Source organism: Sodiomyces alkalinus (genome assembly GCF_003711515.1).
Source record: "Sodiomyces alkalinus F11 unplaced genomic scaffold SODALscaffold_1, whole genome shotgun sequence".
In the NCBI taxonomy this organism is placed as follows: Eukaryota; Fungi; Ascomycota; class Sordariomycetes; order Glomerellales; family Plectosphaerellaceae; genus Sodiomyces; species Sodiomyces alkalinus.
In genome coordinates this window covers 4,934,051-4,958,145 of record NW_021167079.1, presented here as the reverse complement: position 1 = coordinate 4,958,145, position 24,095 = coordinate 4,934,051, and the positions used below count along the sequence as shown (strand labels likewise).

At 55.7% G+C, this 24,095-nt stretch overlaps 9 protein-coding genes across 9 annotated transcripts in view; 5 read left to right on the top strand and 4 right to left on the bottom strand.

The window, feature by feature from the left end:
• The window catches only part of SODALDRAFT_342219 (hypothetical protein), a 2,216-nt gene extending 723 nt beyond the window's left edge, over positions 1-1,493 (top strand). Inside the window, exon 3 of the mRNA XM_028613079.1 lies at positions 53-1,493. Coding sequence (XP_028470821.1) covers positions 53-1,163 — 1,111 coding nt within the window. The 3' untranslated portion in view covers positions 1,164-1,493. The remainder of the gene's footprint in view (positions 1-52) is intronic.
• A 284-nt stretch (positions 1,494-1,777) lies between these two features.
• On the top strand, positions 1,778-3,007 carry SODALDRAFT_327188 (magnesium-dependent phosphatase). The gene has a single exon (XM_028610361.1). It carries the CDS (start codon positions 1,998-2,000, stop codon positions 2,679-2,681), a length of 684 nt encoding a protein of 227 aa, XP_028470820.1. The 5' UTR covers positions 1,778-1,997; the 3' UTR covers positions 2,682-3,007.
• Positions 3,008-3,101: 94 nt separating this feature from the next.
• On the bottom strand, positions 3,102-5,071 carry SODALDRAFT_327187 (Sec14 cytosolic factor). The gene is made up of 4 exons (XM_028610360.1): positions 4,994-5,071; positions 4,511-4,920; positions 3,870-4,387; positions 3,102-3,781 (listed from the first exon to the last, which is right to left on the bottom strand). Exons 2-4 carry the CDS (start codon positions 4,729-4,731, stop codon positions 3,201-3,203), a joined length of 1,320 nt encoding a protein of 439 aa, XP_028470819.1. The 5' UTR covers positions 4,732-4,920; positions 4,994-5,071; the 3' UTR covers positions 3,102-3,200.
• Positions 5,072-5,482: 411 nt separating this feature from the next.
• Positions 5,483-7,366, bottom strand: SODALDRAFT_327184 (hypothetical protein). The gene is made up of 2 exons (XM_028610359.1): positions 6,705-7,366; positions 5,483-6,458 (listed from the first exon to the last, which is right to left on the bottom strand). Exons 1-2 carry the CDS (start codon positions 7,040-7,042, stop codon positions 5,681-5,683), a joined length of 1,116 nt encoding a protein of 371 aa, XP_028470818.1. The 5' UTR covers positions 7,043-7,366; the 3' UTR covers positions 5,483-5,680.
• A 407-nt stretch (positions 7,367-7,773) lies between these two features.
• On the bottom strand, positions 7,774-10,572 carry SODALDRAFT_288750 (hypothetical protein). The gene is made up of 5 exons (XM_028608611.1): positions 10,140-10,572; positions 9,570-9,990; positions 9,224-9,419; positions 8,819-9,148; positions 7,774-8,758 (listed from the first exon to the last, which is right to left on the bottom strand). The coding sequence occupies exons 1-5, from the start codon at positions 10,336-10,338 to the stop codon at positions 7,874-7,876; spliced, it is 2,031 nt and encodes a 676-aa protein (XP_028470817.1). The 5' UTR covers positions 10,339-10,572; the 3' UTR covers positions 7,774-7,873.
• Positions 10,573-11,117: 545 nt separating this feature from the next.
• SODALDRAFT_347843 (hypothetical protein) lies at positions 11,118-13,854 on the top strand (the record flags this gene model as incomplete). The annotated part of the gene is made up of 7 exons (XM_028613322.1): positions 11,118-11,807; positions 11,929-12,039; positions 12,121-12,293; positions 12,366-13,495; positions 13,586-13,590; positions 13,736-13,768; positions 13,813-13,854. Exons 1-7 carry the CDS (start codon positions 11,283-11,285, stop codon positions 13,852-13,854), a joined length of 2,019 nt encoding a protein of 672 aa, XP_028470816.1. The 5' UTR covers positions 11,118-11,282.
• Positions 13,855-15,424: 1,570 nt separating this feature from the next.
• SODALDRAFT_327179 (hypothetical protein) lies at positions 15,425-17,685 on the bottom strand. Its single transcript, XM_028610358.1, has 4 exons — positions 17,090-17,685; positions 16,972-16,997; positions 16,339-16,841; positions 15,425-16,202 (listed from the first exon to the last, which is right to left on the bottom strand). Exons 1-4 carry the CDS (start codon positions 17,343-17,345, stop codon positions 15,653-15,655), a joined length of 1,335 nt encoding a protein of 444 aa, XP_028470815.1. The 5' UTR covers positions 17,346-17,685; the 3' UTR covers positions 15,425-15,652.
• Positions 17,686-19,755: 2,070 nt separating this feature from the next.
• On the top strand, positions 19,756-20,812 carry SODALDRAFT_355198 (hypothetical protein; the record flags this gene model as incomplete). The annotated part of the gene is made up of 6 exons (XM_028613793.1): positions 19,756-19,838; positions 19,945-20,010; positions 20,142-20,200; positions 20,343-20,364; positions 20,425-20,449; positions 20,627-20,812. 6 exons carry the CDS (start codon positions 19,756-19,758, stop codon positions 20,810-20,812), a joined length of 441 nt encoding a protein of 146 aa, XP_028470814.1.
• A 1,002-nt stretch (positions 20,813-21,814) lies between these two features.
• Positions 21,815-24,066, top strand: SODALDRAFT_304786 (FAD binding domain-containing protein). Its single transcript, XM_028608987.1, has 2 exons — positions 21,815-21,958; positions 22,111-24,066. Exons 1-2 carry the CDS (start codon positions 21,859-21,861, stop codon positions 24,012-24,014), a joined length of 2,004 nt encoding a protein of 667 aa, XP_028470813.1. The 5' UTR covers positions 21,815-21,858; the 3' UTR covers positions 24,015-24,066.
• Positions 24,067-24,095: the final 29 nt, after the last annotated feature.

Genomic DNA, 24,095 nt, shown 5'->3' with positions numbered 1-24,095 from the left:
CCACCACCACGACGGCTGCCCCCCCGCCTATCCCTCCGCCGCCTCCCCCTAGTGCGGCCTGCCCTGCCCTCCCAAACAGCCTCGGATCCGCAAACCAGAGGCTCCCGGACCCCTTCACGTTCCACAACGGTGCCAGGGTCGCCTCGGCGGCTGAGTTCACTTGCCGCCAGCGCGAGGTGAGCGCGCTCCTGCAGCAATACGAACTCGGCCAGCTCCCCGCCGCTCCGCAGTCGGTGACCGCCAGCTACAGCGGCGGCACGCTGTCCATCACCGTGTCAGACCAAGGCCGTTCCATCTCCTTCAGCGCCCGGGTCACCAACGCAGGCAACAACCGTCCCGCCATCATCACGTACGGCGGCGCCAGTATCCCCGTCCCCAACGGCGTCGCCACCATCGTCTTCAACAACGACGAGATCGCCGAGCAGCGCGACCGGGGCTCGCGCGGCCGCGGCAGGTTCTACGACCTGTACGGCAGCGGCCACAGCGCGGGCGCCATGACGGCCTGGGCCTGGGGCGTGGCCCGCATCATCGACGCCATCGAGCGGACGCCCGCCGTCGGCATCGACGCGCGCCGCATCGGCGTCACGGGCTGCTCGCGCAACGGCAAGGGCGCCATGGTGGCCGGCGCGCTGGAGCCCCGCATCGCGCTCACCATCCCGCAGGAGTCCGGCTCGGGCGGCTCGGCCTGCTGGCGCCTCTCCAACTGGCAGCGCCAGCAGGGCCAGAACGTGCAGACGCCGACGCAGATCATCACCGAGAACGTCTGGCTCGGCTCCGCCTTCGACGCCCGCGCCAACAACGTCGACGCCCTCCCCTTCGACCACCACCAGCTCGCCGGCCTGATCGCCCCGCGCGCCCTGTACGTCATCGAGAACTCCGACATGGAGTGGCTGGGCTGGACCGCCACCTACGGCTGCATGGCCGCCGCCCGCACCCAGTGGGAGGCCCTCGGCCAGCTCGACGCCTTCGGCTTCAGCCAGGTCGGCGGCAACCAGCACTGCTCGTTCAACAGCGGCAAGCAGGGCTCCGAGCTGACCGCCTTTATCAACAAGTTCCTCCTGCAGTCGGGTGGTGGTACCACCGCCATCCTGCGCACCGAACGCAACCACGGCAGCTTCAGCCTGTCCCAATGGACCCCGTGGACCGTTCCCACCCTCCGCTAGAGGCCATGGTGACAATAATGTTGGAAGCCTACATCGGTATCGACAGGTATAGGTCACCAGAGATGAATGGATAGAGGCTGGAGAGCGTCGGGAATGGTTCCTAGGACGGTTGGGAAGGGTTGAATGTGGGCTACCAACAAGAGATCGTTGGAGGGTTTGAGCTTGAACCTCACAGCTTCAACCTGAGACACTTCCATAACTTTGCACATGGCAGTACAATTGAACAATCTCATTGGGCAGTGCTCCGAGGTTCCGAGTTCCGTTGCGACGATGGCTGTGCTTGTAGGTGATTGTGATTAATGGACGTGGCTGTTGACGGAGAGGAAAAATCACAGGGAATGACGACAGCAAGTCAGCATTTCGGGTTGTGGTAAGCCGAGCGTACAACCTACTCCGTGCCTTACGTAATAGTCGGGGTTAAGATAAGCCGAATGAAGCTTCGTTCGGAGACGGAACAACTAGCAGGCCATACCGCCCGGATTGGATTACCGAGGTTATAATCCTTCGTCCAAGTCCGTGCCCTTTATTACGTAACTGTAAAACTACGGTCTGTTCAACAATGGGCACATGACATGTAAATTACGTACCTCCAGGGGTTTCCGAAGGCCTCCCAACCTGGACCCCCCACCCCCTCGTATCTGGAGGCAAAGGCCGGCATCGTCGTCTTCAATGGCGACATCAACGCCGACAACACTTCTCAACATCTGACCCGTCTACCTGTCTACCGTCTTCACGTTTTCCATCTCTCCCGGGACCGCCTCTATTCGTCCCTTTCTCCTCGTACCGTCCCCTCCACTCCCCTGCTCGGCGTGTCGACCTCTCTTCAGCCCCGCCATGCCCAACAGACACCCAAGGCAAGGCCAAGGCAGCAGCAGCAGCAGCAGCAACAGCAGTAGCAGCGCGACCCCGTCCATCCTCCAAGATGGCCTTCCTCTTCCCAAGCTCATGGTTTTCGACCTAGACTACACCCTCTGGCCCTTCTGGATCGACACACACGTCTCCCCACCCCTCAAACCCCACGCCTCTCACACCTACGCGACCGACCGCCACGGCGAGTCCTACACCTTCTACCCAGACGTCCCCTCCATCCTAGCCACCCTGCCGCGCGCCGCGGGGATCAAGCTCGCCGTCGCCTCACGTACCCACACCCCGGACCTCGCCCGCGACCTCCTCAAGATGCTCCACATCTCCCCCGCTGCGGCTCTCCCCTCGGCCAGCGAAGAACAAGCCAACACCACGTCTTCGTCGGCGCGGAGCAAGAAAGAGAAACCCCGGAAGGCCGTCGAGCTTTTCGACGCGGGGCTGGAGATATACCCCAGCAGCAAAATACGGCATTTCGAGGCAATTCATCGCCGCACTGGCATCGCGTACGAGGACATGCTCTTCTTTGACGACGAGAGCCGCAACCGCGACACCGAAGGGTTGGGGGTCACCATGTATCTTATACGCGACGGGACTTCGTGGGTGGAGATTGGGAAGGGCGTTGCGGAGTGGAGGCGGCGGAGAGGGCATGCATGAGAGATATGAAGAGAAATAGATATAAAATAGAGAAACATACAGGGAGAAGGGGAGGAAGAGAGAGGGCCGGTCAGACCTAGAGAGAAGAGGAGTGAAGTGTCTTCATAAAGGGCTTCGTTGAGCGAAGATGTATACCCTATAGTTAGACCTGCCTGTTAGCCGGCGCAGACAGCAGAAGGGCCCAAGGAAGGACATGCGGAGACGAAGAGAAAGACCCGGAGGACTCTGCAAGCAAAGTGGCTTCTTTTCTGTTTTATGGGTATAATGGATATATAATGATCATGCCGACGACTATGCAAGAAGTTTCCAGCGATATTCCAACCAGCGCGTCCTCTTGGTCCCGCCACTTCGAGTTTGCTCCACGTGCTCTAACGTATGTACAATCATGTGTAATCACCACCCTTCTCTACCTCCCTTCCCCCCCCCCTTTCCCTTCCTCTCGTCACTACCTGGCTCTTTATATGGTTCTTCCCTGCAGTCTAGATTGTCATGTATATGCATGACCTCCCCCTTTCTCGCTCATGACACAGTCGAAGACGGAGCAGCAGCAGCAGTCCCCTGCGCGGCTACCTTCTCCTTCTCGTCCACCGAAACGGACAAGCCCTGGACGCCGTCCGTCAACTCTGCCGTCTTCTCCTCCTCCTCCTCCTCCTCCTCCGCCTCCGCCCCCGCCTCCGCCGCCTCGTTGGCCTTCGCGGGGGCGGCATCATTTTCGGAGGCAGGCCAGGTCCGCAGAAGGCTGCAGATAGGCACGTCCCTCTTCTTGCCGTTTTCAGACCCGATGCCGATGCACTCGAGCTTCTTCCCGTCCGCAGTGGGCCGCCACACCATGGGACCGTTCGGGAAGGCCGTGTAACCGTTGGCCCACTCGAGGACCCCTTCCCAGGAGGGGTCATTGACGGGGTCCATGCCGAAGCCGAAGTCCAGCTCGCCGCCGTACTTCTTGGGGATGTTGCGGGGATCGATGAAGGCCTCGAGGGTGGGTTTGACTTCGGCTTCGCTGAGGATGAAGATCTTGGAGACGGTGATGGGGTCGAACCAGCGCTTGATCCAGCCCCAGACGGTGGAGAAGAAGACGGGGGCGCCGATGATGAAGATGCCTGCGCGAAGTGAGGAGTCAATTTAGATGTCGTGTGTATTTGTGTATTTAGAAGCGAAAAAAAAAAAAAAGGAGCAAATGGCACGTACGGTCCAAAGTCTCAGGATAATGGGCAGTAGCCAGCTGGCTCGCGGCCTGCATATGCCCCTTCAGGTTCCAGAACTGGCGCAAGCTCACGCCGGAAATGTCGACAATGTTGGTGCTCATGGTGATGGGCACGTTGGCGGGGTCGCGGTCCTGGAGCTGGGTGCAGAGAGGCATGGCGAAGAGGGTCAGGTTCTCGTAGAGGGCGAACAGACGCAGCAGGCCGTTCGGGGTGTTGCCGTCGGTCTTGGCGTGGCTGAAGGTGCCGCCCTCCCTGCCCTGCTTCTCGTACTCGCCGACGGCCTTGGAGTCGAGGTGGCGGACCTCGAAGACGTAGAGGGGGATGCCGCGTCGGTCGCGGCGGCCGGTCCACTGCGGGTAGAGGCGCCGGGCGGCGTCGTAGGCGGTCAGGTCGATGGTGTTGTAGAGGACGTCGATGTGGTTGGCGGCGCGCCAGGCTTCGGTGTCGGCGAACTGGGTGACGGCGTCGGCGGGGACCCAGCGGCGGGCGCGTAGGTAGCGGCTGCCAAAGGGAACGTTAAGACACGCACGGGCGGGTTAGTTTCGTCATTTGACGACATGGTATAGATTTGGTCGAAATGGGGAGGGTGGATGGGGATGCGCGGCGAAGCAGAACAGAACGTACAGGAGTAGAGGATCGTCATGGGATGCAGGCGGGCCGGGCTTGTAGAGACCGCGTTCGGTCAGGAGCTCCTTGAAGGCGATGAGCTGGGACTGTTGGTGATCGGTGAGGTGGCCGAAGTGACCATGCGGGTAGCCGATGTCGGGAGTTGACATGTTGGACGGCACGGGTTGGACAGGCTCGGCGAGGCCGGCGGTCCCGTTTGTTGCAGCATCCGTTGCCATAGTTGGGTACCGGTAGGTAGGTTGCGTGTGGCCGAGAGAGGGGTGAAGTTCAAAAAGGACGCGCAGAGGAGGACAACACGGGGTAAGACGCGGGGGACGGAGTCCAAGGTAAGGAGAGCAGCGGTGAAAGGGAGGAAATTAAAACAGGAGAAAATAACCGTGATGAAGGTCCCCGGGGGGGGTTTTAGCCTGGTCCAGCGGGCTTCTGAGCGACCTCCTCCCTGGGTACAAAGGATTCATGTAGAATGGACTCGCGCCTTACCGTGATAGGTGCCAAAGTGATTGCCCAGCTCCGCCGTGAATCATGGGGGACAAGGGACCCCACCATCCACCATAAAATCCCCGGACTACCCGGCGTTTAACATGGTGGGTTCGGTGAATTTCCAGAAGAATAAGAAGAGCACCGATATGTTGAATAGACTGTACATGTAGTTTTTACGGTTACGTAAAGGGCACGGACTTGACCGAAGGATTGTAACCTCCGTAATTAGGTATACTATAGGTACCTTAGGTAGTTATCAGTACATGTCATACCACTTATCTAAGGTACGTACTTATAGAGGTCCGGATACATCGGAACCCACCACAGTGTCGAATTATTAGAACTGTAAGGTACTAAGGTATCAACGTCAGCAGACCCAGTACAGATATATTAAGAAAAGTATAAAAACGACGGGAGGGAAGGACTTGTTCGACTCTGACGAGCTATACCTGCCTGCTACTCAGGCACAGTGGCCTTTATTGGAGAATGGGCAAGTCTCGATCCCGGGCATACCGTAGCCACTGAACGAGTCCCACCGTGTCTCGGAAAATACAACACGTCACTGTCTTTCTACCTTACTCGGTAGTTTCGCAGCTGGAGCTATTCCGTAGCTTCTCTATATTACCAGCTACTAACACGATCGTCCACCGTTCCCCTCCCTCACTCGCCTGGTATACTTTCCTACCATCACTGGGTCTTCCGTCCCACGGCCTCCGCCTCCGCCTCCGCCATGGCCTCCTCGTCTCTATCCCACACAGCCCACAGTGTAGCTCCCAAAGGCCCTACAAGGACCGTTCTCGCCAGCAACTTGACAACAGTCGACGTGACATTCCGGGACAGGAACGTGACCCAGAGAAGCGCAGCAGAAGATATAACGATGTAATCGTACTGGAAGATCGCATGGCTCGCTTCGACCAGACCAGACACGGTAAAGGGCGAGAAAACCGACACGGGGACAAACATCTCCCTCAGCGTCGGCCGGCCCATGTCCACGCCGAACAGCGCCGCCGGGATACCTGGACACAGCGCGATGGCGAGGGAGCCGAGATGCGTGACGCCCGTGATGGCGAGGATGCGCTTATACGCTGACCGGGCCGCCGCCATGGGGCTGCTGTCGGCCGCTGCCCCGCCGCCCGGAGCGCGGGCGAGCGCTGTGAGGACGGCGTGGGCGGCCGAGGTAAGCAACGGGAAGGCTTGCCACAGTGCGATGAAGATTTGCTGCTGGTCGAGAGTGATGATGTTCGGCGAGGGCAGGGCCATGAGCAGCGTGGGCAGGATGAAGCCTATAGCGAGTGCTGCTGGGACTGTGGAAACTGCGACCGGGTCCATGGGGAGGAAACTCGCCGCTTTGGACTTGTCGTCTGCCTTTTCACCTCGGGGGGACCTCAAGAGGCTCAGAGCGAGGAAAATGGGAAGGATGACGGCTCCGGACAGCGCTTGGTAAATAATTCCCCAAATGGCAGGGCTGGTTTCTTGTCAGTTTCTTTGCCTTTCTCTCAACTCTCTCTCCCTCCCTCTCTCCCTCCCTCTCTCCCTCAAATATATATATATATATATATAAAATATGAAATATAAAAAAAAAAACAGGAAAAAGAAAAAGAAAACAAAGAAAAGATGAAAGAAATGAAACGAAAATGAAATGAAATGAAATGAAACGAAGGCTCAACGTCCCCCCAGGGCGGACTGCGTGCATTTCGAATGGCACACTCACAAGGACAATATGGAATTGCGGTTTCCGACTCTCAGCCCCTCCAGCACCACAATACTGACCATGGGGACGATCTGGCCGGCAAAGTTGGCCGCGAAGAGGGACAGGCCGGGCCATGGCCCAGCCACGATCGGGTAGAAATGTTGGATCACCCCCCTCAAAAATTCGTCGATCGCGAATACGCCCGTGAACACTGCCCGGACAGCATGGTCTGTTCCCGGGAGCAAGAGGTCCTGCTCAGGATCCTGTGCGGGCAAGGACTGGATCAAGCTGCCGAGGGAGTAGGCGCCGACGACCGCCCACGAGGCGACGGCCAGGGCTGCGGCGGCGCGGTGGACCATGGCCAGAGTAAGGCTGTTGCAAAGGGTTGTCAAGTCCGACAGTTGAGGACATGGACTTAATGAGATGGAAAAGAGTAAAGGAAACGTCTGTCACTGGGGAGGTGAGACTTGAGACATTTTATCTCTTTGGCCGGGCTGACGGGGGGGAAGATGGCACTACGGACACGGACGTAAGAATAATAAGACCGGGCAAAATGAAAATGAAAATGGAAATGAAAATAAAAATATTATTAACAGGGGCCCGAGAGCCACGCGACTCGTCGGATTACGAGGTGATTTCACAAGGTGCCAGGGATGCCATTCCTCCAGCAATTTCAGTCGGAGGGACAGGGGCTGAGATGAAAATGGCTGCCCCTGAAGTTATACGCCAGAAGCATTTAGCTGCTGCAATTATTCAAGACACCAGTGTCACCACTAATTGCATTGGACACGGGAAGCTACAATAATGCAGTGTCTTCATGATACAGTGAGTTGTGGATACAATATGCGTCGCCTTTGCCCATTCATGCCCGTTTTCTCTCTTGCCACTGGATTAAAGAGAGAAAAATGAAAGAAAAAAAATGAAAGAAAAAAAGAAATGATAGAAAAATGATAGAAAAAAAATGAAGAAAAGAAAATGAAAAATGAAACCCCCCCCCCCCCAAAAAAAAAATTAACATGAGAAGAGACAAAGACTAGTCTATTGACATCCACACATAAATCCGGTCTCTTCAACGCCATGTCTCAGTCCAGAACGGAGGAAATACATGTTCAGTGCAAGCCGGATCAATCGGCCTTGGATTCAGGGGACAAATATGCTCCCAGTCTACAGTCCACGTCAGTTTTCACGCCTTACACGGAGGCGGTAGAGAACGGAAGGAAAAGAAAAGAAACGTACCCGATAATCGCGAAACAAGTACACATCAACGCTCCCTTCAGTCCGCCGGCCTTGAGCGAACTATTCCCATCATTCAATATAAGCAGGTTGACCAGCAAGACCGAGCCGACCAAAGTGGCCATCTCGAAGAAATTAAAAGTGAGCGCCAACTGCCGGTCCAGGATCCAGCCGGCGATGACGGTCAGGGGCGTCACGCACAGGGCAATCTGGATGGACGACCCCACGGCCACGGCGATGGCCAGCTCCAGCTTATCCTTGGCGGCGACGGTGACGACGGTGATGTACTCGGCGAGGTTCCCCACCACGGGCAGGATGATGAGCCCGATGACCGGCTCGGAGAGGTGGCCCTGGTGCGTGACGTCGTCGATGGCGCTGACCAGGAACTCGGCGCACAAGGACATGACGACGGACGCCGCCATGAGCACGATGATGGACTTGACGCGCTCGCTCGTCGGGCGGGCCCCGTGCGGCCGGGATGCCGTCGCGTGCTCGTAGGCGTAGCCGCCGGAACTGCTGCCGAAGCCGCCGTCCCCGGACGTGGCGGCGGCGGCGCGGTTGTCGCGGAGGATCTGGAGCGTCGTGGGGCCGGAACGCATCAGGGCCGTGGCGGAGGAGGATTCGAAGCCCGGGATGGAACCGGGGCCGAAGGGGTGGGAGCGCGTGATGGAGGATAAGGAGCCGGAATGCCGGTGGGCGATGCGCACGGGTGGACGGCTGGAGGATGGCGGTGGGCCACCGGGACTGGGACGGTCCGGGTCGTCGGCCGGGGTGGGTTGAAGGGGGGACGTGTTGCCGAGGGTTTCTAGCTCGATTTCTTCGGTGGTGGTTTGCATTTGTGTCTGCGACTGCGACTGCGATTGCGATTGCGATTGCGATTGCGATTGCGTCTCGCTTTGCACGGCATTGGCATTGTCGGACCAGGACCTTTGGTTCGTGTTTGCGAAGCGCACGACGCGCGGGGGTAGGGTGTTGGACCGGCTTCGGACTTGGGGTCGTGGTACGGCGGTGGTCCTCCATTGAAATTGCGGGGCGTTCATCTCCTCGTCGGAGCCGGTGTCCGGAGATCCGGTCTGGGGTGGGGGCCGTGGTTGGGATAGTGGGCCGGTCTTGAGCTCGTGGACAAAGTAGAGCACGTAGATGAGTAAGACCATGAGAGACGATATCCTGCTCATCTGGAGGATGGCTACGTCGGCACCGGCCGAATGTTCAAAAGTATAATCGAAGGCCGTCTAAGGGAATGCGCGTTAGGTTCTGGTGCCAGGTGATCCTTCTTTTCGAGAAGAGGTGAGCGGAATGCAACTCACAGGCATGAGGAACACGAAAAGGGAGACCAAGAGAAGACAACTGAGAAGTTGGGTGTTGGAGATATGACAGGCCGATGAGCCGCCCGTCACGGCACTGGCGAGAAGAGCAGAACCGAGGATGAGCAAAAGGTTCACGAGGATGGATCCAAGAATAGATGCTTGGACGATTCGGATATGGTTGTTGATGAGAGCGACACTGGGAAGTTGACGTCAGTATGGGACGGGGGTAGTGAATGTGAGCTGGAGTGGTCCAAGTTGGTCCGAGTCGTGCACTCACACACTGGATAAGACAGTTAGTGAGAATATATATACAAGGCAAAGACCTCAATTCGCAACATGAACTCACAAGATGATCAGTTCGACCAGATTGCCCAAGCTAATGTTGAGCAGCGCACCAATGGTGTCGCCGGCATCGTTGGCAATCTGCTCGGTGGCATCGGTGAGCAGCGCCGATAGCGGCACAATAGCGACTACATTGGTGACGAAGGTGAGGATGGGGCTCATGCCAGACAAGTAGCTGGCGATGCCGATGGGAACAAAGACGAGAAGGGCGTTGACCCATGACGAGAGCAACAATGCGCGGAAGCCGGTTCGGTGGCGCGGGGGGGAGGACGGAGCGGGCCCGGACGTCGCCGTGGAGAGACCCGGACGTTCCCGGTCCGGGGGGAAAGGCCCCGCTCCATCTTCAGATTGCGGCACACGCGTCCAGGCGTGTGACCGACGTGGACTCATTGGTAACCAGGGGTCGAGGGCGCGTTGCACGCCATCTGGGGGTTAGGGGTCAGAGAGAAATGAGCAGAGGAGGGGAGGAGGGGGGGGTAAAACAAGAAAAGGGAGAAGAATAAAAAGAAGAAAAAAAAGAAAAAAAGAAGAAGAAAAGAAGAAGAAAAAAAAAACTTGGCAAGGTTATGCTCACCTCGAACACGCGATCGCAGGCGTCCTAGACCACGAGGGTTATCCCCCGCTACGCGAGCATGGGAATGAGCTTGGATATGATGGTGATGATGATGGGGTAGTAGGTCGCCGTTGGGGACGTCGTCATCCTCGTCGCTAGCAGAATCGGCTACGCCTTGGAAGGGGATGACCTTGGGGCGACTGGCAGAGGCAATATCCATTAATGGAGGAAAGGCGATAGGCGCGTCTGCATGTGAATGAAGAGACGCGGCGCGGCTAGGAGCACGGAGTCGCACGGAGTACGTGACAGTGATAAGAGAGGTTGAAGGGCGCCTGAGAGTGAGGGCTGGGCTGGCTGGGGAGAAAGGGGAGAACAGCGACGAAAACGAGAGTACAGAGATCGTGAAGCTGCCCCTTTTTTGGCCCCTTTCTCAACAAGTGCTAGCGAAACGGGGGGTCGGTCTCAATAATTGGAAACAGTTTTCTCCGTAGCTATTTTTTCTTCGTCTACATACAAATTATACGTCTTATATTTGTGTCGGCCCACCCGGACCACTCGGGTTGATCCCCTGCTTGTCTGATTTGCTGCTATTGCCATCTCATTTCAGAGGAGATGAGCTTGATTCCTCGCTAACAAGGTGAGGTACCTAATAAGGTAAGACACAACTTGGAGCACCCTGGTCAAATTGCCGTTTGGCTCGCGACATGCACGGATCGTCAACTGATAAGATAAGGTAACCAAGGGACTAAAAAAGCTTAGCGGTACCACCCTTCACTTTCAGTTCAAGTTATTTTCTTACCTAAGGTAGGTATACATGTACCTTAAGGTATTTTCACGTCGATTCGATGTCAGCATCTCCCGTTTGACACCTCTTCATCGAAGGCACATACTCTGAAGGCCGGTTCCATGATGTATATTCGTACATCGTACCCAGCCGTCTCTGGTCCCGTATGCGCACATGATGGGATACAACAGAGTCATATAATACCCTATACATCCACATGTCAGCCCAACATGCCGGTTGCGTCGATTCAATGTTCGCTAGTCGAGTCCAAGTCCAAAGCCTTGGCCAAAACGGAAAAAGAAGAAGAAATAATGAAGAAATAACGACAACCTGGCTCTTATGGCTGCGCTTCGATTTATTATCATCTCACCACAGTCGTCATGACGTCTCTCGAATATCATCGTATTCCGCAACCCGAACCGAGTATCGACACTCACACTCACGCTCACACTCACACAACACCGCAGCAGCCTACCGCGACGCTCAGCATATCCAAAGTTCAAAACAGTAATGCAGAGCGGCAGCCGGAGTCCGAACAGCATGACGAGGTGTGTGATTTGGCCGGGCGTCCGATGCAACAACGCAACGACAACGGCGACAACGGCACCGGGTCGGCCGCCCACCAATTCCAAGGCCTAGCTGCGACGAGAAGACCACGAAAGGCGTCCTATTTCAGAGTCCTCGTCCCATGGGCAACAAGTGCCGCCTTCGTCGTTGCCGTGTACGCCGTCCTGATTGGCTACTCGAGCAAGTCGGTCGTGACCAAGACCCAGAAGCGGCAGTTCAACGCCATCATCACCGGATTGCTCATTGCACTGGGCCTCTCCACTGCGAGCCTTCTCACAGACATGGCCACGGACTTGAGATGGTGGATTCTCAGTCGTCGATATAGATCGCGGCGGAAGGTGAGCAGCCTTTTGTTGGTTTGGGGGACCTGTCATCTGGGTTTGCCTGGGCATGATCCATTGATCCCCCTCATGTCCAAGTGTTGATTTGACGAGTGTCTTGTCGTCTCGTTCCCATTAGGTCGAGAGCATTCTACATGCTCATAGCGTGAGACGGGTGATCATGCTGTCGGCTCGGTCCAGCCGCGCTTCTATACACGTCGCTGTCGCCTCTTGGATTCTCCTCCTCATTGTAAGCCTAAGATGCCAGTTTCTCTCGATCCAATGACGAACATGTGCAATACAATGGGCCGATACTCACGCTTCTACCAAGGCCTCCCAAATCGGCTTCGCTTCCGTCAACCTATGCTATGCGTTCGAGCCCTCCGAGTCCGTGGCATTGCTCTCTCCCGGCAACGTTTCCATCGCGAACGTCTCGGACATTGAGACCGCCAAGATTGTCAAGTCTTCTACCTCGCGAAGAGCACAACAATATACCGCGCATAGGTAGGACGCAACGCGACCTCGTCAAATCGGTCGATCATAAGGCCGATGAGAGCACAACACTGACGGCGCCAGCTTCGGGACCATGTCCCTCGCGTATGACACCGCCGTGTTCCCCGATGCGAAGATGCCCACGCCCGGCGAGCTGTGGTACACGGACGACCCTCTCATGTTCTGTGATTCGGATTCCGACTCCTGCCAGTACGTCTTCCACGAGACGAACCCCGAAAGCCTGAACAACCCCGATGCGCTACCCATCACCGTTTCCACGAATCGCGTCATCCATGCCACGACAGAGTGTACGAGCTGGCCCGTCGTATCCGGCGGAGGCGGCACAGAAGCCAACATCACCATTCTCCTCCCGCAAGACCAGGCTCGGATCATTCCCCTCCCGGCACAGGCGGGACCCGACCAGACGACCTTCATCACCGACACCGGCGCGGACTGCGGGCGTGGGTGCGGCACCGTCACCGCCTTCGAGGCATCCGACACATACCCGTGGTTTTACAGCTGCAACACGACCATCGGCACCGTCGAGAACGCGGAACGCGAGGAGCACCACGTGGGAGAGAACCTTGGGCGCATGGCCACCGTCGCCATCGCGCTGCAGGGCTACCCGAACAACCTGACCACCACGGAGTCGCCCGGCGTCCAATCCGTCATATTCCCCGCGCAGTCGATCTTCGGGATGCCCCTGGGCGGCGCTGCGTCGAGCATGGCCTTCCTGCTGTCCCGGTTCGCCATCGGGGTGGTGGCCATGGCGGCGGAGAGCAACGACATGGTCGTCGTGCCGGGGGACGTACCGACGGTAGGGCTGGAGCTGCACGTCGAGCACTGGAACTATATCCACGTCATCCTGTTCCTCGCTCTGGGCTTGCAGCTGCTTCTGGGCTTCGGGGCCGCGTGGGTCGCCAATACGGTGGTCATCCCGGGAGGGGGGCCTGTTGCCGAGGCGCAGGTCATCCGGGCCATGGTGGCGCGGCCTTCTTCGCTAAATGGGAGACGTGATGGCGCCGGGGGTAAAGGCAGTAGCGGCAAGTCGGTTTGGATATATCGCGACGTACATGTCGGAAATGGCGTGCATGATCTTTACATGAAGGAGAGGGTGGTTTCGGCCGAGCGATGTCGGCCAGGGCAGGCTGTGGAAGTCCAGGAGAAACGAGAAGCTCGCTCGGAGGGTCACCGCCCCGAGTCGAACAATGCAAGTGAGCCGTCTACTTCATAAGGTAGATGGGTTCACTATTACCTAAGGTACATTATTTGTAAGGTAAGGTTATTAATACAGCAATTGCGAGGTATGGTAAGTACCTTGGTAAAACCATTACCTCCCTTGACGACACGATGATGCAGCATGGATGCTGGTTGTCACTTCATGGTGGTTACCCCTCAGCTCGTGCAACCAACCACAGGACCCGCGACCCCCCTAACGCCACCCTGCTATGCAGTCACCGGAGCTAAAATCCAAACTCTCGAGGGAAGTAAGGAGTCGAGTACATGTAGCTGGGTGACTGATGAGACACAGATCATGCGCGTGATGCTATGGACAAACTTGCCTGCCTCCTAAAGGGATGGACGCTCCCAATAGCTTGCTCGCCCTGCAGGCTGCAGGCTTCAACTGAAATAAATTACCTACCTCATATATGAGACACATATCGTTGCCCTCTGTTATCTGGGCTCAGGACAGAATATTCCTCCTCGACAAACAACTCTCGTCTTACTGCCCATAACCATGTCCACGCCCGCAGAACGAGCCAAGGCCAAGTACCAGGCCGTCCTCGACAACCCACTGAGGACGGATACTTCGGGTAAGTAGGGGGAGAGCTTCGAACCCAGGGAAAGAAAAAGGGAAAGAATCAAAACATCGCGCGACGTGCTTTACTCATGTTGCCACAGGGATGAAGAATCGAATGGCCACGACGCGACAACCCACCAGCGGCGAAGCTGGCATGGCCAACCGTATCGATCGCCGGCCAAGTAACACCAGCCAGAATTCGCAGCAACACCATCGCCTCAGGGATACCGTCAAACGCTGGTTCTCTGGTCCGGCATACTGAGATACCACGTGGCACCCCAGGAGAAGGGTAATCGGGTACTTCGGAGTTCGAAACTGGGGAACGTTTCAATCCATGCGACGCAGAATGCTCGGGGTCAAGGGAGTTGAAGTTCGTTCCATCAGTCAATGCGCTGGCGGCTGGTCCATTTTCGTTCATGTTTGCTTCAAGCCGTCTCAAATTGCCATTTTCGTCTACCAATTATCTATCTCAGATATTCCGTATTCCTTATTTGTAATTGGTTACGGAGTATTTAGTTCGGTTACTTTATTTTATTTACTTTGTTTTATTTTTCATCTTTTCCTTTTCGCGAGGTCACAGCGCAAAAAGCAAAGTTGGATTCAAGTCGGAGCGTGGAGCATCACGATGGAGTCCACAGTTAATCCCACCGTGTGGTACTGTATATGCACGGGGTACTTCCTAGTGCCTCCACTTCACTCTCCGCAATGCACAATGCAACCGCTTGGCGCAGGGACACACGACTGTATTTGTACATTATAGTCCGTACCTGCGTCCCCCACTCCGATCACGACCCCCTTCCCTAACCTCGTAGCCTCGTACACCGCACGCCGTCCATGCAGGCCCCAAGCACATGCCCTTGGGTTCCGCACTTTTCCCCTTGTCCTCTCCTGCGCTCGCTTCTGCGTCCCCCATCGCTCAGGGTATTATATTGACCCCTGTCTGGAAGGGAGGAGCGAGTTTGGTTGAGCCAACAATGCGCCGTGTCGAGTCTGTCGACCTCTCCAATGTCGATTCTACGGTTCTACCATTGGGCTTGTGTCGACTTCTCGCCAATGCCCCGGACGGGACGAGGGTCAGGACGAAAAGATTCAGTTCCCCACCCTACTTGGGGATTTCCATGGACTCTGGAGTACTGTAGAAGGAAAGAACTGACCAAGCCGTGCAGCGACTCATAGATCTGACTCCTAACTCCCCGTCATCTTCTCGCGGCCCCAACCTAACATCATCTCTATCATCATGGAGCCGTTCGCATAACTGACGGTTGATCTCATTGTTTACCTCCAACGGTGCACTAACCAGAATGGTTGAGACAACAATAAGGGGTCAAGTTAAAAAACATCATCTCCGTCTGACTGTGCTACTCGGCCCATATATGCATTAAATCGGTAAAAAGAATTTCGTGGAAAGGGTCCTGAATCTCGTCCAAAAGAGCCAACAAGGAATCTTAGGGGGGTGAAGAAAGAGATGAAGAAAAAGAAGAGAGGGGGGGGGGCGCCAACTAAGACGAGTTCCCCTCACCGAGAACAAGCGAGATGATACTCCGTACACGTGTACAAGTGGTCAACACAATCATAAGCTTCCCCGGCTGCGATCGGCGGCCGAGTACACCCTGGGTCCCAACTCATGATCGTCCGCGGACACCTTCCCACGGCCGTCCTCCCCCTTAGCCGAGCTCTTATCATCAAAGACGACGTCGACGTCCGTGGTGCGCATGATCCCGTTGTACCGCATAATCTCCTCCTCGCTGGTCGTCGGGGAGCTGCCGCCCATGGTGGACCGGACGCCGCTCTTCATGTTCTTCATCTGGAACGACGAGTCTCCGTTGGTCTGGAGGTGGCTGCCCAGGGTGCCCGTGTTGTGGCCCCTCGACTGCTTCTTGTCTCCCGTACCGCCCTGGTACCCGTACCCGGGCTGCCGCGTCGACTTGAGCGAGGAGAAGATCCGGGGGAACCACTTGACGAAGAGGCCGCGCAGGGCGGGCGCCGAGGCGGCGATGATGGCCAGGTTCGTCTCGACGGCCGAGTAGGTGAAGCGGATGTCGTACGTCGGGTCGGGGCCCATTGGGTAAAAGGAGACGTCGATCATCCAGACGAGACGCAAGATACTGATGATGGTGACACTTGAAAAAAAGAAAGAAAAAAAGAAAAAAAAGAAATACCCCGAGTTAGTTTGACGACCCTTGTGGAGCGAATGCGAAACGACGAAAAGAAAAAGAAAAAAAAAAAGGAAAGAAAGAAAAAAAAGGGACGACTTACACTCCACCAAGCGCAAAGACACCGAGGAGAGCAATCTTCACCCGCTTCGGCATCTTCAAGCCGAGGAAAATCCAAAAAGGAAGAGCCAGCACGAGGAGGTCGGTCAAGACGTTGAGGGCCGAAGTGGACACGTAGAAAGCGCCCATGTTGATGCACTTGCCGTTGGGGTCGGCGCCCGGTCCAAACTGCTCCCAGAAGAAGCTGACGGGCGTGCATTGGAAGATGACGGTGACGAAGATGGCCACCATGAGCGAAAGATTGAAGGCGTTCAGGAGATGGATGGCCCAGCGGACGCGACGCTGCTGGCCGCCGAGGCGCAGCAGGAAGAGCAAAATGGACGTCTTGACGAGGGCGAGGATAGGGTTGTAGAGGATCTGGATGATGAAATTCCACTTTTGGCCCTCTCTCGGATCAGCCTGGGGAGGAATATCCCACACGTGGACACCGAGGAAGGCCTTGCGCATGGCTACGTAGGAGGCTCCCGTCTCGGCGAGAGAGTCGAGCTGTGAAATCGAAAGGAAGCAACTCATCAGCTATCCAACCGGGGTTTTTTTTTTTTTCTTTTTTCCGCCATGATTGCAACATCACACAGTGGAGGTGGGTTTGCTGAAGAAGAAAAGAGGAAGAGCTTACCATGGCCAACACGATGAAGAAATCGTCTAAGGGAATGGTTCTCCAAGTTAGTTATTCGGATTCAACTTCTCATGTTGGTACATGTCCGTGGAACAGCCACCTCCCGCCAATCACGTACCCCATCCTGGTTGTTTCGTCTTAATTCTGGTGTAGATTCGCAGGCTGACAGCGATCAGGGCGAGCGCGGGGAAGAAGAAGAGGATGAAAAATCCGACATGTTGAAGTGGCGAGTACGGGTACTCGTAATCGTCGGTGAAAACGGGCGGTGCTGCAGGCCCTCCAGGCGCCCCAGGTCCTGCAAGAGGGCCTTCCTCAGCCTGGGCTTGAGCGGCTCGGGCGATAACCCTGACGGCGGCCTCGATTGCCTGGGCCATGCTGGACGAGGTGTTTCGAAGAAGAAGAAAAGAAAACCCGAAAAGATGAAGGGTGAAAAAAAAAGGGACGGAACGGAACGGAAACGACAAGATCAAACTCAAGGGTCCGGTATCATGCTCGGGTTTCTGTGTATATCGGAATGCGACCTTATTTTCTCTTCCCGACGTGTTCCCTAAACCCTCAAAACGTGCCCGCTGTCGACGCCAAAGGAGAGAACTGATGCGTGAGGGGAAAGAGGGAGAAAACAAAATATGACGACTCGGGGAGTGAAGGGAAGAACCAAAACGACGGGAACGGACCGTATCAAACACGGGGCAGGCGTCCGTACAAGTATTTCCCCATGAAGGAGGTCAACCGTCAAGTATGAAGCGAGACAAGCGAGACAAGGGAGGAAGTTTTGGTGGTCTGAATTAAAGTTCTGAGCCAGATATTTCCTGACTAACCGGAACCTCGTTCTCCGCCCACTTCACGACTACGTTGTAACGACTACCGACCCGGCACACGGGGTGCCGTAAAGGCACGGTGTCAACGTTCCAGGTTTTACGGTTGGGTCTCTCTCTATACCGCTAATAGTCTACGGGCAACGTCGAAGCAGAATCCGATCCAATGAGTTTGGGAGGTGGCGTCGACGAAGAAACGAGACAAAGCCCGGAGACCCTGGAAAGTGTTCAAAAAGCAAAAGCAAATCGATCCCTTGGGTACGGCAAATTGCCTCGAAAATGCGTTCGTACAACGTACGGCGTACCTTGTTACTTGCCGGGGCGACGCCGCACTAGAGTAACATCCCCTCCCCTGGGGGGTATATGATATGCAAGAGAGGACTAGCACGCACGCCATGTGGATTTTCAATGACTCTCCCCGGTTGGGTAATTACACCGTATCTGCAAGTGAGCAAGCGGGGTTCAGCCTTTCAGGCCTGGGATTCTTGGGAGACAAAGAGCACACGGCTCTTTCTTTCTTGGGGACTGAGGACTGAGCTCAAGGTGGGCTGGGGCAGTGGGCAGGCAGCCTGGGCTGAACGGGAGCAACCCCATGTCCGACTTGAGCGGCGAGTACCGCCCGTCGCCTCCCTCCCCGGCCCTTGCCGCACACCTTTTTGTCCGTTCGCGAGATAGGGAGATAGTGTAGGGGATACGTTAGATATTGCTTTGTAGAATTCGAGGCACGGGAACTACACGGGAGGCGCCGTTGAGGTGGAATGTACGGGACGGAGAGGTTATGAAGCAGAAACATTGACAAAGATATTGACTTGTGGCGTAGTTTTAGGCGGGAAACAAAAATGATTACGTTGTACGTGGTAAGTAAGCTAAAAAGGGACAACTTGTAAGGAGGAAGGGTGAGGCATATATGGAATGGTGAGGAAGGGGAAAGAAAGAGTCGGCCAGGAAACAAGCTCAAACGAAAGGGGAATAAAAACCGAAGACAAACGGGCGAAAATGCAGTGAAAGAAAGGGGTATAACGTGCATACAAACGTCGGCCACCCAGTTGAGGCAAATTTCAACCGAGTCGAGAACAAAGCGAAAGACCAGACGGAAACAGCTTGAAAGATTGGACTCCCGGTCACCCGGTGGATCGCTCTGTTTAGTGCGAGCCACTGCAGTCAGTGTCCGGTGCGAGCTAACAGCGTTACGATGGGACGCCGGCCTTTGCACGGTTATCTAAGCTTCAAGGTACAACTCGCGACCTTGCCCTGGGCTAGGTACCTTAGGTTCACGATGCGATGGTAAGACCCAACTGAAACCAGAGAGAAAGAGGAAGGTATAGCGGTATAATTTTAGCAAACTAGGTTAGTAGACAATTGGCTTCCCTCGGAAGCGAGTGCCGGGCGAGCGGGCCCCGGGCAAAAAAAAAAGAAAAAGAAAAAGAAAAAGGAAAAAAAGGAAAAACAAATTGAAGAAGACTAGGAAGAATGAAGGCGAAAATATCCCGGACTCTAGTTTGGTATTAGTTGATAGCAGCATTCCTCAAAAGTGTTCAGGTGCTTCGTATATAAGGAGACGCGGGGGGCTGGGCCCTCCCATGATATAGATGGTCATCATTGATCAAAAGAGTTGACATTTCTGTTCTCACGAATACCAAGTAGAATACGTGTACTTCAATGTCTGGCGGTGGACAGTAACCCTCAGCGTGAGGCTGCCGACAGACATCTAACGAAGTACAAAGTAATTATTATTCCAACTGCCATATATCGGCTATCGACCCGATCAATTGGGTTATCAATTTCATCTCTCGATCTAGCTGCCGAATCTGTTCATCGATGTATAATATACGTGTACAGGAAAACCCAAGCCGAGAGAACAGGGGTAGAGTGGAGCACGACAGCTATCGCGGATAATTACACGTGTACCTCGGTTCCTTCCCATCCAGGGGGCGTCACCGATCTCCTGAAATCGAGACAGGGATCAACCATGTGGCGTTCTGCGGCCCAAGAACCGGGAACGACGACGGGCTTTGATGGCGTGAGAGTGAGCCCGGAGGTCAAAGCGGCGGAGTACGTGTAGGACATACATACACGTTACAGAATACCTTTACAAACTCGGTAACGAGGACCAAAAGCAATTTTATAAGGGGTCATGCCCGTGGAGTTAGAGTCGTAGTATGAACAAGGACCCGCACCGCAACCTGAGAAAGGCTCCCCAGAAGCATGGATACCGCAGGTACAAGTGCGAAGTAGGTACCTTAGTGTAATTCGTTATAGGGCAAGGTAACGACTCAAGGAGTACGACGTACAAAGTAGGTATATAGGGTAAGGAGTAATATTCGATTCCTGTACAACGTACATATCTTGACCCAGAATTGGCCCCCAGCGCCAGGGCCAGTGCACGTTTGCGTTGAAGAACACGTTGTACATAGGTATACCACCAACATACGGGACCGGGTATAGGTTCAGTACATATAAGGTATTCAGAGGAGAGGTAGGTTGTATTAACGAGGGAGAGTTGACCCCAAGATCATGAAGTCATGAGAAGAGACAATTGAGACAAAGAAACGACAGAGACGGTAGAGGCGCAAAACTTGTGATGTTCCCTGGAAGGCTGGAAATCTCCGGATGCCACGGACTGAAACATCTTGATTAGTCTGCTCGCCTCGCCCATGATGAATGTGCTCATCGAAGAAACTCCGTACCTAGTACTTCGTAATTGCTTCGTAATTCTTGCTGGGTGCACGTATGTACACTTGAGTACCTTAGCGTGGCATGACGGAATTCTCCTACAGAATTGGGGGTTCGTTTGCGTAGGAAGATACATACGGTACCTTATGGAGAAATCTTCATGTTAGCGTCCCCGAGTCCCCGAGTCCCCGAGTCCCTTTTCCCCTGCGCCTGTCTACCTGCAGCGGAGCTTGAACCGTGCCCCTGGGCCCCCACTGGCACCCATCGGCCCCCAATTGACATTGACATGCATTGGCATGCAGAAGGACATGGACAAAGCAGCCGAATCCTTCAGCCTCATGATATCTGCATAACCTTGTACGAAGCCAGAACCTGGAGAAAGAAAAGAAAAGGAACATGGAAAAAGAAGAAGGCGAAACAATCTCATCCAAGGTACCCAACGAATATGATATATGCGGATGTACAACGATATGGGGTACACAGACCCCCTATGCACCTATGTACGAGTAGCTCAATGGGTAAAGCGCAGAGCTGGGGCCTGTATATTATGCAGTACATAGGTAGGTAAGGTACTAACATCGGCACTGGTATAATTAGTTGTTTATTAGCACAAGCAAAGCACTGCTACCTTACAACGTACATACAACGTACAACGTAGTTATCGCAGGTCCAAGTGAAACGGGAGCAGGACAAATATAGCACCAAGTCTGACCCCTTTTTCCTACAGCATCACAACCCCCATTTCCTCGTGTGGTACAATAATGCAAAAGGACGTTCAATGCCCAAACAAGAAACCGCAGTTCAATAAATAAACCGATATAATATAGAACACAATATCACTATAATTGTCCATGATATGTGTTCGCCATGCCATGAACGTATGTACAACATAGCAATACCGAATGCGGGCATTATATCCGTGAGAAATGCCCCGTCCGGGCATCATTGTCCCCCACAAAGAGCCAAGAACCCAACCCCCTTGACCCGAGACTTGATGTGTCTGTATACTGCATAGTACCACCTTACTATTGACTACCTATCGATCGCAAGACCCAGACACACGATGACTTTGACCAACTCGCGGGCTTTGCTGCGCGGCCATTCCCGTTTCCCGTTTACCGGCGCCAAAACATTCAATGTTCGCAATTCTTGTGACCAACATGCTCTTCTTACTCCCAACTGCCCTCTGACCTCAAGCTGATCCTCCTTTGTCGGGTAACGGGGTCGATCTCTCCACCCCACCACCTCCACGGACTGGCGGACGGAGCTCATTGATCTTATATAAACTACCTGCGCCTCCTTCTCGACACCATCTCCCTTTCCAGCCGCTTGCAGTATTAGCTGCATGCTTCCACTCCTTTATCTCGGAAGGAAAAAAAAAGGAAAAAAAAAGCACATCATGTTTGGCAAGCAACTGGGCCTCGCCGTGGTGAGCCTTTTGGCTCTCCACCAGAACCTGGCCCTCGCCCAGACCATTGTGGTAGATGGCGAGACGCTCCGTAAGTTCAACTATCGAAGGGGAAGAAGGGAAGACGAAACGAAGTGAAGAACCAGCAAGAAAAGGAAGAAACAAGAAAGGAAGGAGAAGCACAGGTCTCAGGAGAAAGCAGTTCACATCGTGCTGACCCGCGTTTTTGATTTCCTTTTGCAGCGGCCGATGAAGTCACGATTGCCCCGGCCGAGGAGGCCGTCGAAATTCCCGAGTCCACCACCCTGTTCCCGGAAGAGGTGGCTCAGCTGACGGATTCCGTCCTTGCCAATCTCACCGAACTGGAGTTGTCCAACATTAGCCTGTTCTCCTTCGACGACGAGGAAGACGACGAGAACTCGATCCTCGAGAAGAGGACGCTCTTCGGTCCCTGCAAGACCTACCCGGGCGACCTGCTCTACCCCGGCAAGCTCAGCTGGGACGTGTTCAAGCTTCTCCTGGGCGGCAGGCTCATCAAGACGGTGCCTTTTGCGTCGGTCTGCTACGACGACTTTGGCAATTTCGACCAGGCCAGGTGCAACTTCATCAGCGCCAACTGGATCAACAACTCGTACATCCACATCGAAGACCCTACCTCCATCAACGCCGTCCTCTTCGAGGGCGGCAACTGCCTGCCGCAGGCCCTCGACCCGACGGCCACCAACTGCCGCGTCGGCGGTCTGCCGTCGTACGTCGTCGACGCCCGCAATGTGGCCCAAGTGCAGCTGGCCGTCAACTTCGCCCGTAACCTGAACCTCCGCCTCGTCGTCAAGAACACCGGCCACGACTTTGGCGCCAAGTCCACCGGCGCCGGCTCGCTGTCCATCTGGACGCACAACTTCAGGAAGGTCCAGTTCTTCCAAAACCACCGCGCCGACGGCGGCTACCGGGGTCCCGCCTTCAAGGTCGGCGCCGGCGTCCCGGCCTTCGAGCTCTACGAAGCGGCCCACCGCCACGGCGTCACCGTGGTCGGCGGCGAGGGTGCCACCGTGGGCGTCATGGGCGGCTACATCCTCGGCGGCGGCCACTCCCCGCTGTCCGGCCTGTACGGCATGGCCTCGGACAGCGTCCTCTCCTTCGAGGTCGTGCTCGCCAACGGCCGTTTCGTGACGGCCAGCGCGACCAAGAACCCGGACCTGTTCTGGGCCCTCCGCGGCGGCGGCGGCTCCACCTACGGCGTGGTCACCTCGGTCACCGTCAAGGCCTACCCCAAGATCCACGTCAGCACGCTGACCTTTGAGCTCATGACCACGCCGACCGTCACGGCCGACCAGTTCTGGGCCGCCATCCGCGCCTTCTTCGAGGGCTTCGTCGAGTACGCCGTCGACAACGCCAACTACGAGTACTTCCGCCTCACGGCCATGGGCCCCGGCGCCTTCTACTTCGACATGGGCCCCTGGTTCGCGCCCGGCATGACCTCGGACGAGCTGCGGGTCCTCGTGGCGCCGCTGTTCGCCCGCTTCGACGCCATCGGCGTGGACTACAGCCCCGTCTTCCGCGACTTCGACAACTACCGCGACGCCTGGGCGGCCTCGTTCCCGCTGGAGCCGTGGGGCTCCAACTTCATCCGCCAGGCGAGCCGCCTCTTCCCGCGCGCCAACTGGGAGGACGAGGCGAAGCTCAACGCCACCTTCGACGCCATCAAGTCAACCGTCGAGGAGGGCAACTACGTGATCGCGTTCAACATCCACGCCGCCCCCGCCGCCGGCTACCCGGACACCGCCGTCAACTCGGCCTGGCGCGACACGGTGATGCACTGCATCGCCGCCGCCATGTGGGACCCCGCGGCGCCCGAGCCCGTCATCAAGGCCGCCAGCGACACGCTCACCTTCGACTGGATGCAGCGCTGGCGCGACGTCTCCCCCGGCGCCGGCGCCTACATGTCCGAGTCGGACTACATCGAGCCCGACTTCACCCAGGCCTTCTGGGGCACCAAGTACCCGCGCGCCCTGCAGCTGAAGAAGAAGTACGACCCGCGCGACGTCTTTTACGCGCAGAACGCCGTGGGCTCCGAGTTTTGGGAGATGTCCGAGAACATCCTGGGCAACCTGCCCTCGCAGAACAGCAGGCTTTGCCGTAAGAATTGACTAGGCCCGGACAGACCCCTTTGCAGGAGGATGCATATAGAGTAATGCGGAGGATTTGTTTTTTTTTTTCTCTTTTTTTTT

What these genes read in the sequence shown, in the direction of transcription:
- SODALDRAFT_304786 (XM_028608987.1), top strand. Translation starts at nt 21,859, where the DNA reads ATGTTTGGCAAGCAACTGGGCCTCGCCGTGGTGAGCCTTTTGGCTCTC. An exon ending in GGTAGATGGCGAGACGCTCC is followed by an intron (nt 21,959 to 22,110) that starts GTAAGTTCAACT and finishes TTCCTTTTGCAG; the next exon opens with CGGCCGATGAAGTCACGATT.
- SODALDRAFT_288750 (XM_028608611.1), bottom strand. Translation starts at nt 10,338, where the DNA reads ATGGATATTGCCTCTGCCAGTCGCCCCAAGGTCATCCCCTTCCAAGGC. An exon ending in CTGGTCGAACTGATCATCTT is followed by an intron (nt 9,420 to 9,569) that starts GTGAGTTCATGT and finishes TCAACTTCCCAG; the next exon opens with TGTCGCTCTCATCAACAACC. An exon ending in TTTTCGTGTTCCTCATGCCT is followed by an intron (nt 9,149 to 9,223) that starts GTGAGTTGCATT and finishes GCATTCCCTTAG; the next exon opens with ACGGCCTTCGATTATACTTT.
- SODALDRAFT_327188 (XM_028610361.1), top strand. Translation starts at nt 1,998, where the DNA reads ATGCCCAACAGACACCCAAGGCAAGGCCAAGGCAGCAGCAGCAGCAGC.
- SODALDRAFT_327179 (XM_028610358.1), bottom strand. Translation starts at nt 17,345, where the DNA reads ATGGCCCAGGCAATCGAGGCCGCCGTCAGGGTTATCGCCCGAGCCGCT. An exon ending in GACGAAACAACCAGGATGGG is followed by an intron (nt 16,998 to 17,089) that starts GTACGTGATTGG and finishes CCATTCCCTTAG; the next exon opens with ACGATTTCTTCATCGTGTTG. An exon ending in TCTTCATCGTGTTGGCCATG is followed by an intron (nt 16,842 to 16,971) that starts GTAAGCTCTTCC and finishes TCGATTTCACAG; the next exon opens with CTCGACTCTCTCGCCGAGAC.
- SODALDRAFT_327187 (XM_028610360.1), bottom strand. Translation starts at nt 4,731, where the DNA reads ATGGCAACGGATGCTGCAACAAACGGGACCGCCGGCCTCGCCGAGCCT. An exon ending in CATGACGATCCTCTACTCCT is followed by an intron (nt 4,388 to 4,510) that starts GTACGTTCTGTT and finishes TCCCTTTGGCAG; the next exon opens with CCGCTACCTACGCGCCCGCC. An exon ending in TTATCCTGAGACTTTGGACC is followed by an intron (nt 3,782 to 3,869) that starts GTACGTGCCATT and finishes CACTTCGCGCAG; the next exon opens with GCATCTTCATCATCGGCGCC.
- SODALDRAFT_327184 (XM_028610359.1), bottom strand. Translation starts at nt 7,042, where the DNA reads ATGGTCCACCGCGCCGCCGCAGCCCTGGCCGTCGCCTCGTGGGCGGTC. An exon ending in CGCAATTCCATATTGTCCTT is followed by an intron (nt 6,459 to 6,704) that starts GTGAGTGTGCCA and finishes ACAAGAAACCAG; the next exon opens with CCCTGCCATTTGGGGAATTA.